This window comes from Pteropus vampyrus, unplaced genomic scaffold, assembly GCF_000151845.1.
Source record: "Pteropus vampyrus isolate Shadow unplaced genomic scaffold, Pvam_2.0 Scaffold103, whole genome shotgun sequence".
In the NCBI taxonomy this organism is placed as follows: domain Eukaryota; kingdom Metazoa; phylum Chordata; class Mammalia; order Chiroptera; family Pteropodidae; genus Pteropus; species Pteropus vampyrus.
The window spans coordinates 5,131,018-5,145,082 of record NW_011888884.1 but is presented as its reverse complement, the minus strand read 5'-3'; the positions used below and the strand labels follow the sequence as shown (position 1 = coordinate 5,145,082).

General features: G+C 34.4%; 2 protein-coding genes across 2 annotated transcripts; one reads left to right on the top strand and one right to left on the bottom strand.

Moving 5' to 3' along the window:
* Positions 1-944: 944 nt before the first annotated feature.
* LOC105295365 (olfactory receptor 13C7-like) lies at positions 945-1,883 on the top strand. Its single transcript, XM_011364993.1, has one exon. The coding sequence runs from the start codon at positions 945-947 to the stop codon at positions 1,881-1,883; it is 939 nt and encodes a 312-aa protein (XP_011363295.1).
* Positions 1,884-3,738: 1,855 nt separating this feature from the next.
* On the bottom strand, positions 3,739-9,129 carry LOC105295364 (olfactory receptor 13F1). Its single transcript, XM_011364992.2, has 2 exons — positions 8,215-9,129; positions 3,739-3,768 (listed from the first exon to the last, which is right to left on the bottom strand). Exons 1-2 carry the CDS (start codon positions 9,127-9,129, stop codon positions 3,739-3,741), a joined length of 945 nt encoding a protein of 314 aa, XP_011363294.2.
* Positions 9,130-14,065: the final 4,936 nt, after the last annotated feature.

The following is a 14,065-nucleotide window of genomic DNA, read 5'->3' as shown; positions in this document are numbered from 1 at the left end:
GGCACACAAGCACAACGCAGGCTCATTATGTAGTCTCTAGATATCTAAGACGATCAGTGTACTATTTACATTATTTTAACATTTTTGTGACTTAATTTTCCTAACAAAATTGGGCACCTGCTTCAGTATTTTTCTCTATTTTATATTTTTTTCTCTATGCATATCTATCTTAGAAATTTGGGTAATTCAGAAAAGTAGAAAAACGGTCTTTAAGATAACCATTGGTGTTTTTGCTATTTCTTTCCAGTCTTCCTATTCTGTCTAGGTTATTCTTAGTTTTTGGTTTTGCAAACAATGCTGTAACTGTTGTTTTGTTTCTGTTAACATGTAATCATTTTAACAGAATTGAAACATCATTTTTGTGCTTATACAAATTTGTCACAAATGTCTTATTAATAGGTGCATAATGATCCATCAAATGAGTGTATAATTATTATTTAATATTTCCTCTGTCATTAGCCAAAAAAGAAAAACTGTTCTACAAACAGGAACAATCTCAAGACTGTTATGCACACCATATTTTCTAAAAGTAATTTGAAATGCACACCATATTTTCTAAAAGTAATTTCAAAATAGCAACCAGTCTGTGAGTCCACTGAATCAGAAATAATAGATGTTTGTTAAAAATGCAAATAGTTCTTCCCTACCTCAGAACTTCATAATCTCAGGAATAGAATGCAGAAGCTATCTCAGGAATAGAATGCAGAAGCTATATTTTTAATAAGCTACCAATGTAATTATTACAAATAATCAATCCCCTGCCTTATGATCTAGAAGAGGAATTCAAAAAGCTAAACTCACAGCTGTTATCATCATTCCAGCTAGTGTTGACACACTCATTGCCCCTCCTGCAATGATCTCTTACTCCGTTAACATTGTACAGACTCATTAAATTCACATGCAGTTTTTTCTCTTCTGGAATACTCCAGGTATAAAATAATGGAATGGAAAGGACCAACTGGACAGAAATCGAGTTCATTCTACAGGGACTTTGCGAGTACCCAAGAGCTGAAAAACTCCTTTTTGTGATGTGCTTGATGATGTACCTAGTGATTCTCCTAGGGAACAGCACCTTGGTCATCCTAACTCTCCTGGATTCCCACCTCCATACACCCATGTACTTCTTCCTTGGTAACCTTTCCTTCCTAGACATTTGGTACACAACCTCCTTCGTCCCCACAATGTTGATACACTTCCTATCAAAGAAAAAAACCATCTCCTTCACTAGATGTATTATTCAGATGTCTGTCTCCTACAGTATGGGGTCCACAGAGTGTGTACTCCTAGCAGTGATGGCATACGACCGTTATGTGGCCATCTGCAACCCTCTGAGATACTCCATCATCATGAGCAAGGCACTTTGTATTCAGATGTCAGCTCTCTCCTGGGGACTGGGCTTTCTCAATTCATTGGCAGAAACTATTCTTGCAATACGGTTGCCCTTCTGTGGCAAAAATGTAATTAATCATTTTGTTTGTGAAATATTGGCCTTTGTCAAGCTGGCTTGCACAGATATTTTCTTGAACGAGATTGCTATAATGTTAGGTAATGTAATATTTTTGTTTTCTCCATTACTGTTGATTTGCATCTCCTACATTTTCATCCTCTCTACTGTACTAAGAATCAATTCAGCAGAAGGGAAAAAAAAGGCCTTTTCCACCTGCTCGGCCCATGTAACAGTGGTGACTGTGTTTTACGGGACAATCCTTTTCATGTATATGAAGCCAAAGTCTAAAGATGCTGTTTTTGAAAAACTGATTGCCCTATTCTATGGAGTAGTCACGCCCATGCTCAATCCTATCATCTACAGCCTGAGAAATAAGGAGGTGCATGGAGCTCTGAGAAAATTGATGACTAGACAGTGGTTCTGGAAGGAAGGATGAGAAACTTACATCTTTGAGTTCATTCACAAAATAATCTCATATAATGGAGGCAACGGCTTTTAATGCAAATGCAACAAAATAAAGATCATATGTAGAATCACAAAATTTGGGAGTTAGAAATTTCAAGATGATAATCTAACTATCTTTTTATGAAAATTACATAAATGTGAGGACGACTGGTTGAAAAATCGAGAGTGAACTTTTAAAAACAAAAAAATTGATGTTTAGCTTCTCCAAGAAAATCCAGTACATACGTCTACTTAACAATAAAACATATGTTTTTCATTCTCCTTTTTGAGAGAACTATTTAAGTTCGTGTTTTTCTGGGGGGAGTTGTATTTTTTGTTTGTTTGTTTATTATTAGTTTTTGTTTTACCTGTGGACTTGATCTGACCCAAGCCTAATTTTTCAGGTACGTATTTCCCCTTCTTCTGTCCCTCCCCATGATTCTCACACCCTCTATGCACACGCTGTGCTCCATTCACTATGTAGTTATCCAATTATATCATGACTTTCATGCCTAAGGACAATAGCATATGCCACTTCATCTCTATCATCACATTTTGTATGGTTACATCCTAGCACACTCATTAAAGACAATGCAAGTGTTATATTTTCTGCAAATCTTTCCAAAATTTACCTAGAGTTAGTTATCTCCTCTTCCATGCTGCCTTGAATTTTATCTGATATAGCAACTTTTTCTTCGCACTATAATCATTTGTTAACTTCTGAAATCTCCCCAATGGCAGAATTCACTGTTCTTTTTATGAAGACCAATGTCAAGATTAATTAAAAAGTAGACAGTAATTAACTGTTGAACTAATCAATTAATTAAAACTTTAAAAGGAGAACAAAATATAGTACAAGTACTCGATATAATAAAGGGAGATAAGAACATTTGAATTTATGTATTATTTCATTTCTCAAAAGACAAATCCAAAAGCTAATTTTAAATGTATAGAAAAAATAAGAGCAAATAAAAGATTGAACAAAATATACTGAAGCGATGATTTGGGCTGGATAAGACAAAAATCACATCAGTGTATATTATTCTCTAATAAGCAATTGCTAAGAAAAATATATCAGTTGTATAAATCCTTCTTAAAGAACATTGACAATTTCATTCAAAAGCAGAAGATACTCATTTAAAAATATTTTTTCAAAAAAGTAACCTTGAAATTGCTAGGGAATAATAACATATAATTGTATTTTTCATATAATAACATCTCACAGCACACATTTCTATGTTTATAGTTGAACTGCCTGCTACGTTGTCATAGACTGAGGAGAGTACTTATACTCAAGGGCCACTCAGCAAAGTTTTAGTAACTCAACAGTGTTCAGGCAGGGAGGCATCCACAGGCCGATGATTAAGATCTTGGGTGCTCAAATTTGAGAGGGGTGTCGAGGGAATCCCTGAATAGAACTAAATGGTATGAGAAGGGTATACCTAAGGAGGGGGAAATGGTCAAGTGTGTCAGAATCAATCGGTCTGAAATAGGCATTCTTGAAGTGGGACAGCCTTGCCTAAAGTGTTAGATCTAAATCAACTTAAAAAAAGTGTTAGCGTGGTAACAGTGGGTAATGTAAAGCAAAATGGGAGATCAGTTACATACAGGGGTTGAAACAAGTAACAAGCAAACATTAGGTACAATAAGAGCCTGGTTTCTTACTATCAGAGAAGGAGTTACAAATATGGAAAAGGGGAAAACTAGTATAAACCCTGTGGTGTTGGATTAGAAGTAGAGATGGTGTGAACTGATGGTTTTCAATATGTATAGATATACAGAGTGATACACACATACATATAGAAAAATAGAGAGATGATGGCTAGATATTAGTATATGTATAGAAATTAATATGAATATAAATGTAAATGTTTTGTGTATATATCACACACACATATATATATATTATACACATATATATGTGTATAATGTATATATAAAAATACATTTGTTCAATAGATATGCCCACTGAGAGGGCCTGAGAGCAATGAGATGCTAATAGTAATTGTGCATTTAGTACTGCATTTGTTCATTTGTACTATTCAAGGAGAAGTCCTGTCGTTCCTAGAGAGGAACAAAAATCTTTTTTAGAACCATGACCTTTTTTTCTGATTTTAAGCAACTTGATTATGATGTGCCTTGGTATGGTTTTCTTCGTTTCTTATTCTTTTGATTATTGAGCTTCTTACATGTTTCTTGTTTTCATCAAATTTAGAAAATTTCCATCCTTTATTTTTAGTTATTATTCTGCCAACACTTTTTCCTTTCTGGACTCCAGTTACATGCATATCAGACCACTTAAAGTTGTCTAACAGCAATTAATGGTATTTTCACTTTTTTCAGCCTTTTTTCTCTGTTTTATTTTGAAGAGTTACTATTGCTCTGATTATAAATTCACTAATCTTTTCTTCTGCAGTGTCCAATTATTTTAATTCCATCCCAAGTATATTGGGTATAACCATGTTAGATGTATTCTTCATTTTTAGATCTTAGATTCTGTATTTTTAAAAAATCTATATATCTAAATGTCATCTATATTTCAAATGAAATGCTTGAGTTTTTCTCTATCTTCTTGACTATATAGGATATAGTTAGAATAACTTTTTAATGCCTTGCCTAGCAATTCTGGTGTTTTCTTAAATCTACTTTCTTTTTTTCAGCTTTATTGATGTATGATTAACAAATAAAAAATGTATTTTGGTGTACAATGTGACTTTTTTAAAGGTATACAGTGTGTTGATTTTATTTTCATCCTTGTGTGAGTTCTGAATATCATTCCCTTTAATCCTCTCAAATGATTCTTTCCCAGGCCCCAGTTAGTTTCTTCACTAATACACCTGCTAATCACTACTCGGTTGAAGACTCAAGGGGTATCCCCTTACATCTCCAGAGCTCTTTTTCTCTGTAACTTTCTTCTCTCTGGTATCTTGTTCTTGAAAACTAGCTGCCTTGTTCTCTCTGGACTCTCAACTCCATCCCCTAAACTCACTCTCCCTACGTATTACCTAGAAACTCACTCAAAAAAGTAAGCTGGAAAAATTATAGGGCCCAATTTATTTGTTTCTCATCTTACAGGAATCATTGTCCTATGTTGCCCAGTGTCCAATATCTTAAAATTAGTTTTTTATGTATTTTTTCTTAATTTTACTGCTATAGGGAGAAAGGTAAATCTGGTCCCTGTTACTCTATCTTGGTCAGAAGTAGAAATCTGAATACTCGCCACTTACCTGTTTTCCCCAAAGGAATTTTTTTTCCTGCATATTCCAATATGCATGGCTATGGAGTAAAGATGGAAAAGAAAAAGACTAAAAAGAGAGAGACAGACAGATATCTTGGGATATTTTATGATTATATCCCTAAGTACTGCCATAGTAATAGGCCTAGACTTGTAATACACTAATAGATGTTGCTCAATATGCTTAAATCACAGTTAAATTCAAACTAACTGAAGCTAGTCTAGCCAGGACAAAAAAGATTTAAAAATTGATTGTATCAAAGTGATAACTCCATCATCCCTATTTCATAGGAGAGGAAATTAGACTAGGCCATTTAATAAATTGCCTAAGAACCCTCAGCTTGCTTAGACGAACCAAATTTGAATTCTTTACTCCAGATCCCAAGTATATTGGTTTTTCTCCTCTACTATAGTTCTGACCAGTTACAGAAAAATATAGCTAACCATTTTATAAACATTTGTCCTAAACTTCTCCCTAGAGAACATCATCCACATCTAAGGCTCAATTTTCATCTCTGTTTAAAGGACTTCCCAATATATAGCTTTAGTCCTGATTTCTCTTCTGGACTTCACAATCTTTTCACCTGGAAGTCTGACCATCAACATAGTCAACCAGTCGATCAACTTACATCCTTATCTTTATGAAGTCATCACACTAAGCTTCTCCTCTCACCCAATCAATGGCTGCATCAGAGTTCTTTACTTTAGACCAATGGAATCATCTTTGATGATTGTTTGTCCATATATAAGATATCCTCAAATCTAATCCTACAACCCTGTAATTCCTATATTCATCCTATCTTCTTCATTCCGTTGCTATCATTGTTTAAGTCTTCACTACCTCAATGGGCACTGCTGCGATGGTCCTCTAACACATTTATCCCATTCTTAATCAGTCCTCCACAAAACCAGTCTTTCTAACCTAAGAGATTAATCTGATCACATCACGAATGAGAAAAAAGTCTTCATTGATTTTACATTTTCTACAGAAAAAAAAAAAAGACCGATATAAAAGGTTCCTGACAATCTGGCCTCATCAAACCATTTCACCTTCATCTCTTAAATTAATGCTAATCAATAGTCCTGAAAGGGTCTTTCCCTTCCTTTGCCTTTGATAATAAATATTAGTAGCAGTTGGCTGCTTATTTTGAATTTATTTTCTCATTTAATTATCACAACCTCGTGATATAAGCATTGCTGTATCCATCTTCCAAATGAAGCAACCAAAGCATAGAGAGGTCAAATTAAGTTTTCCAAGGTCACACAGCTAAAAAGTGGAAAAACAGGAATTCAATCCTGAGTTCTTTGGTTGTAAAGGCTCTGATTTTCCATAATACCACATCACCACTCCTGTAAATTGACATTGACAAGCATTGACATTGTAAATGAGAAAGAGATTACTTTTTTCCACAAATTTTTATTTCTTCAAATAGAATAATATACTTTGTGATTTTAATGGAGAATCGGGTTATCATATATCTTATTTAATTGTGCTAATGAGGATTCAGTATTAGCTGTTCCTTATATATATTGTTAGTCTCCTTTCTATTACCTCTACTCCCTCACCCTGCTATTACTCTTTGAGATGTCATGGATCATTGCCTTCAAGGATTATCACTGGATAATGATTAGCCAATCCATACCCTAATCTACCTACCTGTCTCAATGAAGTTGTCATCTTTTAGACAGACTAGATAAATCTTTGGTATAATTTTCTCACATGCCCTAAAGTTAATTCAAATACATCTTCTGTCTCTTTTTTCTACACCAATGGGCAACCCTCACCACAATTCTACTGACTCTGGTGACAACTGCATGATAAAGAGCAAATAAGTTTTGCACAGTAACCTCACATTTAGTCATCTGGTCCAGAGGAGATGCAAAAATACTGTACAAGTTGTTGAGTATACATTTTTAAATCCCTTTTATATTGTGATTTATATGATAATATATATTTCGACATTTTATACAAATATTTCAATATTTTATACAAATTTAGTGTGTTTGGGGTATTGTAAATTCTGTAATATAAATACCATGTCTTTTATAAGTGCTAATTGGTACATTAAAAGTCATTGATTATTTGTTATATGGAACATACCATTAAGAAACCAGATATCATGGAAAAGCATAATTTAAAAAAGCATAATTCACTGAGATACCCTGTAATTTCTTTGAATTTTCAAAATAATGTCAGTGCCCTAAAACAAACAACATACCACTAAACTCTCTGATAATTTTTCTCCTGAAGTATTTACCCTACTTCATTCCAGGTATATTTGTGCAGACCTTTTATATTTGTATATAGACATTCAAATCACACACATCTATCTGCATACACAAACATATCCATACATGAAAAACACAGCTACACATATATAAAATATGAAATTATCTCCATTAAATTTAGTTATGCTGAAAAAGAGGTTGTATTATTTGCTAACTGCCATAACAAAATACTACAGATTGGAGGGCTTAAACAACAGAAATTTATTTGCTCAAAGTTCCTGAGGTTGGAAGTCCAAGATTAAGGTGTTGACAAGTTTGATTTCTTCTGAGGCCTCTCCTTGGTTTGCAGGTACCCAACTTCTCATTATGCCCTTTCCTGTGTGTGAGCACCCCTGGTATATCTATGTGTGTGAAAATCTCCTCTTCTTATAATGACACAACTCAGATTGTATGAAGACCCACACTAACAGACTCATTTTAACTTAATCACATCTTTAAAGGCCATATCTCCAAATACAGATACATTATGAGGTACCGAAGGGTTAAAGCTTCAACATAAGAGTTTTGGAAGGAAACAATTTAGCCAAAAACAATCACGAATTAGGTTTAAAAAAATCTACTAGAGTTATATTTACATATTACAAGTATACCTATCATACGTATATGTTACTTCATTTCTAGAGTCTCAGCGCTTGCTTGGTCAAGGAAGAGACTTAGGAAATCACACATTTCATTTAAAATGAGTTATATTCTCCCATTATCCCAACGTTGTAGTGTATACCGACCATTAACTATCCCTTAATGTTTATCAATATTATTTGCTACTATGGATTAAAAGAACACACAGAGGATTCCTAATCAGCAACTTTTTCACAGCAGCTTTCACCTCTTTGTTTCGAAGACTATAAATGATAGGATTCAACATGGGGGTTAATCCAGCATATACCAGAGCCATAAATTTATCTATTTCCTGTGAATCTACAGCCGAGGGCTTCAGGTACATGGAGAGAGCTGTACCATAGAACAAAACCACCACAGTTAGGTGAGCTGCACATGTTGAAATGGCTTTGCTTTGACCATCCACTGAGGTGATTCTTAGGATATTGGAAAGGATGAACGCATATGAAATACAAATGAGAAGCATCGGCATAGGAAGAAGAAATACACTGATTATCAGCATGATTAATTGCACCTTGGAAGTGTCTACACAAACCAGTTTCAAAATAGCCAGAATCTCACAAGTGAAATGATCGATGATGCTATTTCCACAAAGAGACTGATGCAGCACAGCCATTGTTTCCACCAGGGCGGTGAGGCAGCCCGTCATCCAGGAGCCAGCTGCAATCTGCACACAAACTCTCTTGTTCATGATGATGGGGTATCTCAAGGGGTTGCAGATGGCTACATATCGGTCATATGCCATCATAGATAGGAGCACACATTCAGTGGAGCCCATGGCAAGAGAGAAGTACATTTGAGTGGCACATCCTGAGAAGGAGATAGTGTTTTTCCCTGAAACAAAGTTTGCCAGCATTGGAGTGAGAGCAGAAGAAGTGTACCAGATGTCCAGGAGGGACAGGTTGCTGAGGAAGAAGTACATGGGTGTGTGTAGGCGGGAATCCAGGATGGTGACGGAGATCAGAATAATATTTCCCAGCAAAGTGACCAGGTACATCAGCAAGCACAGCATAAATATGGTGGTTTCAACTTTGGGGTAGCGAGTAAATCCCAGAAAAATAAAATTTGAAATGACTGTCAAGTTGGTCTTGACCATTTTATTCCTTATCGTTCATCTGTCATAGTGAATAAAAGTATACATGGTATATATTTAAAAATTTAAACTCTACTAACTTTCAAGAGGGTTTTGTTAGGGGTATTTTAAAGAATAATCCTAGCAATACTATATTAATTATTCATTCATTCATTCGAAATTTACAAAATACACTATAAATCACTGAAGATCTAGAGCTGAATTATATAACAGCTGCTCTCAGGCAACTCATAATAAAATATAAGACACAGTCAAGTAAGTAAATAATTACAATAAAGTGATATAGGTATGCCCCATGATACTAAACAAACATAGAGTAAGAATCTTAACTCTATATTGGGGGCACTGCACAGTGAGACATTTTGAAAATTAGTTTAATCAAAAAAATGCACTGGACCTATTCAAATTAAGGCCCAGGGGAGGTTTGCTGGCAAAGAAAAAATTTTTATTAAAGCTACTACAAGAAAAGATTTTGTTGTGCTTCATAAAGCTGCAAATTATGTAATATAACAGATGGATATGTGTCACACTAGGGAATATAAATAGAAGATACCCAAGAGTCCAATCACTATACTACTACCTGACTTCTGTCTTTAAGAAGGCATTTTGAATATGAAATAATCTCGAACCTATACTTTCTTAGAAAGAAAATTATTTTCAAAGGTATGCATTTTATAATGTAAATCAAATTACTTGCTATATATCTCACAATTGATCATATGTAGAAAGACGCTTAAAAGCTATTGTACTACAAGACAGAGTTCAAATGAAATCAATTACAAATACACAAGCCTCACATTCTCATCTTTCTCTACTTCTCCAGCTTCATCTCCCAACGCTGCACCTCCACATGCTGGTCTGAAACAACCAGCTTGTGGTTTCTCATACTTACCATGCCATTTATATTTTTATGGCTTTAACCTAGAGTGTCCTTCCTTCCCAACTCTAATCTTATCTTCCTTGAACATTTTATCCAGTCATTAAAACTGTACGCCATTGTTTCGAGGACACTTCATTCTTTGTACATATTTATGTTATTCCAGTGTACCACAGTGAACTATAGTCACCAGAGCTTGTTCCCCATGATACTATCAAAATAATAACTCACATTTAAGATTTTTAATAAGACATTGCTGCCTTAAACATGGTAAGTTTTTGGTACATGTTAAAATAAGTACATTTTTACTATAGTTCTCTGTTAACCTAAAAGCCTGAAGACTTCTCAATTTGTCATTTACATCCGCAATCTTATCTGAAACATTAAAGAAATTAGTTAAGAAACAAAGACATGAGCTCTTATCTTTAAATATTTGATATAACAGTGACAGGGAGAAAAGACAATGGCCACTTATACTCTTAGAAGAGGTGGAAATTCTTCCCAAACGATCATTCTCTGGAAGGAATTGAACTGTCCTCAGATTGTGAGCTTGGGGCTCTAAATTCAACCATGCTACTTACTGGTGTGCAAAATTAGGCAAATCATTTGACTTCAGGATGATCATCCCTGATTTGTGCAGATATCAGAGATCTAGATTAACTTCTTTTAAATTCTCCCTCCACCACCCCAATTTCATGGCTTCTCTAAAATTTCTGACAATAACAAAAGGTTTAAGATTTCCTGGTCTCTCTGCTTTCCAGAACCATAATCACCTGCATGCTGCTCCAGTGCTGGCCCACACTGACTGGGATTAAAAAACGAAACACACACACACACACACACACACACACACACACAACAACAACAACAACAACAACAACAGCAACAACAACAAAACAGCACCTTCTTCATAACCTTTTAAAGTTTCAACCTCCAGCCCCTGGCAAACTAAGAAGCACTTTACTGATTATTTCCAAAAAGGTGAATGTTAGACATCTCTGGTCCGTGTTGGTCACACATCACCACCTGCACTGAGGGTTCCTCTACTAGCCTTTCCCCAGCCAGACCTGGTTTTCTTGCTCTGGCTCTGGCTCCCGTCTTGCCCTCTCCTTTCTCCTGTCTTTGCCACTCTCTTGATCTCCTTCTCAGAAACAAAACAATGAAGTCTTCTTTTCCTGTGTTTATTGAGCCTCCACTCATTCCCTTACTGTTATCTTACATCTTTGTCAGAGTCTCAGCTATCCCAAGTCATTTTATTTAGATATTTTTTTCTTTCTCTAAAATGATTTCTGATGACAGAGCTAAAATAATTTAATGTTTTCCTTCTAACTTCCCTCTTTATTTATAACTGTCAGGGCTAGAATAGACTCAGAGAACTTCTAATCCAACCCTCTACATTTTAAAGTTGACAGATCCTTGAAAGAGTTTAATGAATTGTCTGAGGTAAATGAGAAAATGTAGGGTATAGTAACACTAACAGTTCTGGACTATATTCAGGAGTCATTTCTTTAACTCGATATTTTCATGTCAATTAGTATTAGTTTTTAAAGTAAATATCTCTATTCTGGTTTCCTGACCAAGCTGAGACCTGTTAGTAAATTTTTTTAACTCTGAGAATACAAAAAGAGACTGATAATGTCTCCTCCCGTTTACCTCAGCACCTATGATGAACATCTTCCTTTTATGTTCATGTATGCTTCAATATTTAGAGTTAAAGTTATCTTCAGCACAATCTTTCTTCTGAATCTGGTGCAGTGATTAAAAGAGTAAAAGATTCTTAGTTTTGTAATTATAATAATATTTTATAAAAACTATATTAAATATAGTTGTATAAAGGTATTTTTATTCAGAAGATTGTAGTGAAAAAGGATATGGATGTTCTTGGTTTGCAAAAAATCAACCCAAATCTTGCCTGATTCACAAAGTTTCAATATACATAGCTTCTATTAAATAAAAATTTAAAAAACAACTTCTTAAGAGAAATCATGACATGAAGATTTGTTCTGCCCACATCACCACCTATGATCTGCTCCAAAAAACTTCCAAAGGGTTGTCCCTGGAATCAAGACTATGAAAGTCTCTTGTTGCTATTAGGGACTTTCCAACTCCCTTAACAATTTAATGTTGTGATTCTCAAACATACAGAAGTTAAGAAACTTTCCAGTTCTCAAGGGTGTGATTCTCCAATTTATGTTAACTAATTCAGGACCAAAAATAAATTAGGTAAATATTTTTTAAATTATTTTAAGTCATTTGGCCCAGTAAAAGACCTGATCCTTAATAAGCAGCATTTGTGCAAGCAGAACTGGAGATAATTTGCCATTACTTCTGTAGCTTGCCCTTAAATTATACAGCAAACATTGCAATTAATAGAACTGTAGAAACTCCTTCCCATATGGCCTCTGAGCTCATAAAGTAATTCTTTTTTTTTTTTTTCAGAAATTTCTCCAAATATCTGTTATTTGAGTAATAGATGATGAAAAACATCCTCACCAAGTTTTTGCATGGCCACAAAGTGAAGAAAGAGCATTGACCAATCTGGTAATTTATTAATATCAAATACTCTTTGAATGGACTAAATTCCTAGTACAATGTTTGTGATTTTATAAAGATGTATAGTAATCCCCAATGATGTAGTGCATTAGAATGAGTACTAGACTTAAAAGAGTTATAGACCAAAACTCGGCTCAACTACTGATTAGCTAAGTGATCTTATACAGAGGTGTATTAATTGCATTAATGAACCCCCAGTTCTTCACTCCCTCCTAGGCCACCTAGTCTGATTTTGGCATTAGGTATGTCACTGAGGCACTAGCAAATATAATGCAAACAGAGACTTGTAAAACATTTACACAATTAGGTTAGCCCTTTCTCTTCTATCTCTGCTCTTGTAGTGAGACTATGTCCAAGTTAGCCAACTAGAAGATGAAATGCACATTAAGCACAACTGAGTTGCCACAGCTGAGACCATCCTAGGTGAGCCAGCTATATCAGTCAGTCCTCAACAAATGAGTGAGCCCCCAGACAAGCCAACTCACAACTGATTTGAGATGCAAAGATAATCTGGTTAAGATTATCTGACCTCATCCTGATATACTGTATCTTGTAGAATTTAATAAATGTTTATTTTGGTATGACACTGAGATTTTATAATTGTTTATCATGCTGCAACATTGTAGCAATGTAAGACTAATGTAACAATAGATGCTTTGATTACCTATCCAACATTGACTCACCTGAGAACAACATTGACTTTGTCCTTAAAAGAATCACAATTTTGTTCATTTTTCAATCCCATTTTTATCCATAGAATATTCTACTTAGTTTAAGCTTCCTACCTTACTTTTTAGAAGCTTTCTATTTTACTTTTCATATTGAGATATACAATCTGTCTGGAATTAATTTTTGTGTATGATATGAGGCCAAGGTCAAGATTTATTTTTTACTATGTGAATACTATTTGACTTAGCATGATTTATTGAAAAGATCTCTTCCCCCACTGTACTGCAGTGTCACTTTTGACATAAACTAATTGACCACTTTTCTTTGGATCTGTTCTGGACCCCTTGTTTTGTTCTGTTGGTCTATTTTTCTATCTTTGCACCAAGACTACATTGAATTAACTGTAGCTCTCTAATAAGTCTTGATTTCTGGTCCTCTAAATTTTTCTTCTTTATAGATGGTTTAGCTGATGTTGGCATTCATATATTTTAGCATATCTTTATCAATTTTCACAATATAGCTGCTGGAATTTTGATTGGGATTGACTTGAACTTACATGTGAATTTAGAGAGAATTAACATCTTTAAATTATTAAATCTAATTCATTAGGAAGATTTATTTTCCCATTTATAGATCTTTTAAAATTTTTTTCAATAATATTGTATTGGATTTTCTTGTATAAGTGTCTTGCATACATTATATTAGATTTATTCATATATTTTTTATGTTTTTGATGGTATTATAAATTGTGCTTTAAATTCTATTTTCTACTTTTTTGTTATTAGTATGTAATGACTTTTCCTATGCTAAACTTGCATTACTCATTCTTGCTATATTCAC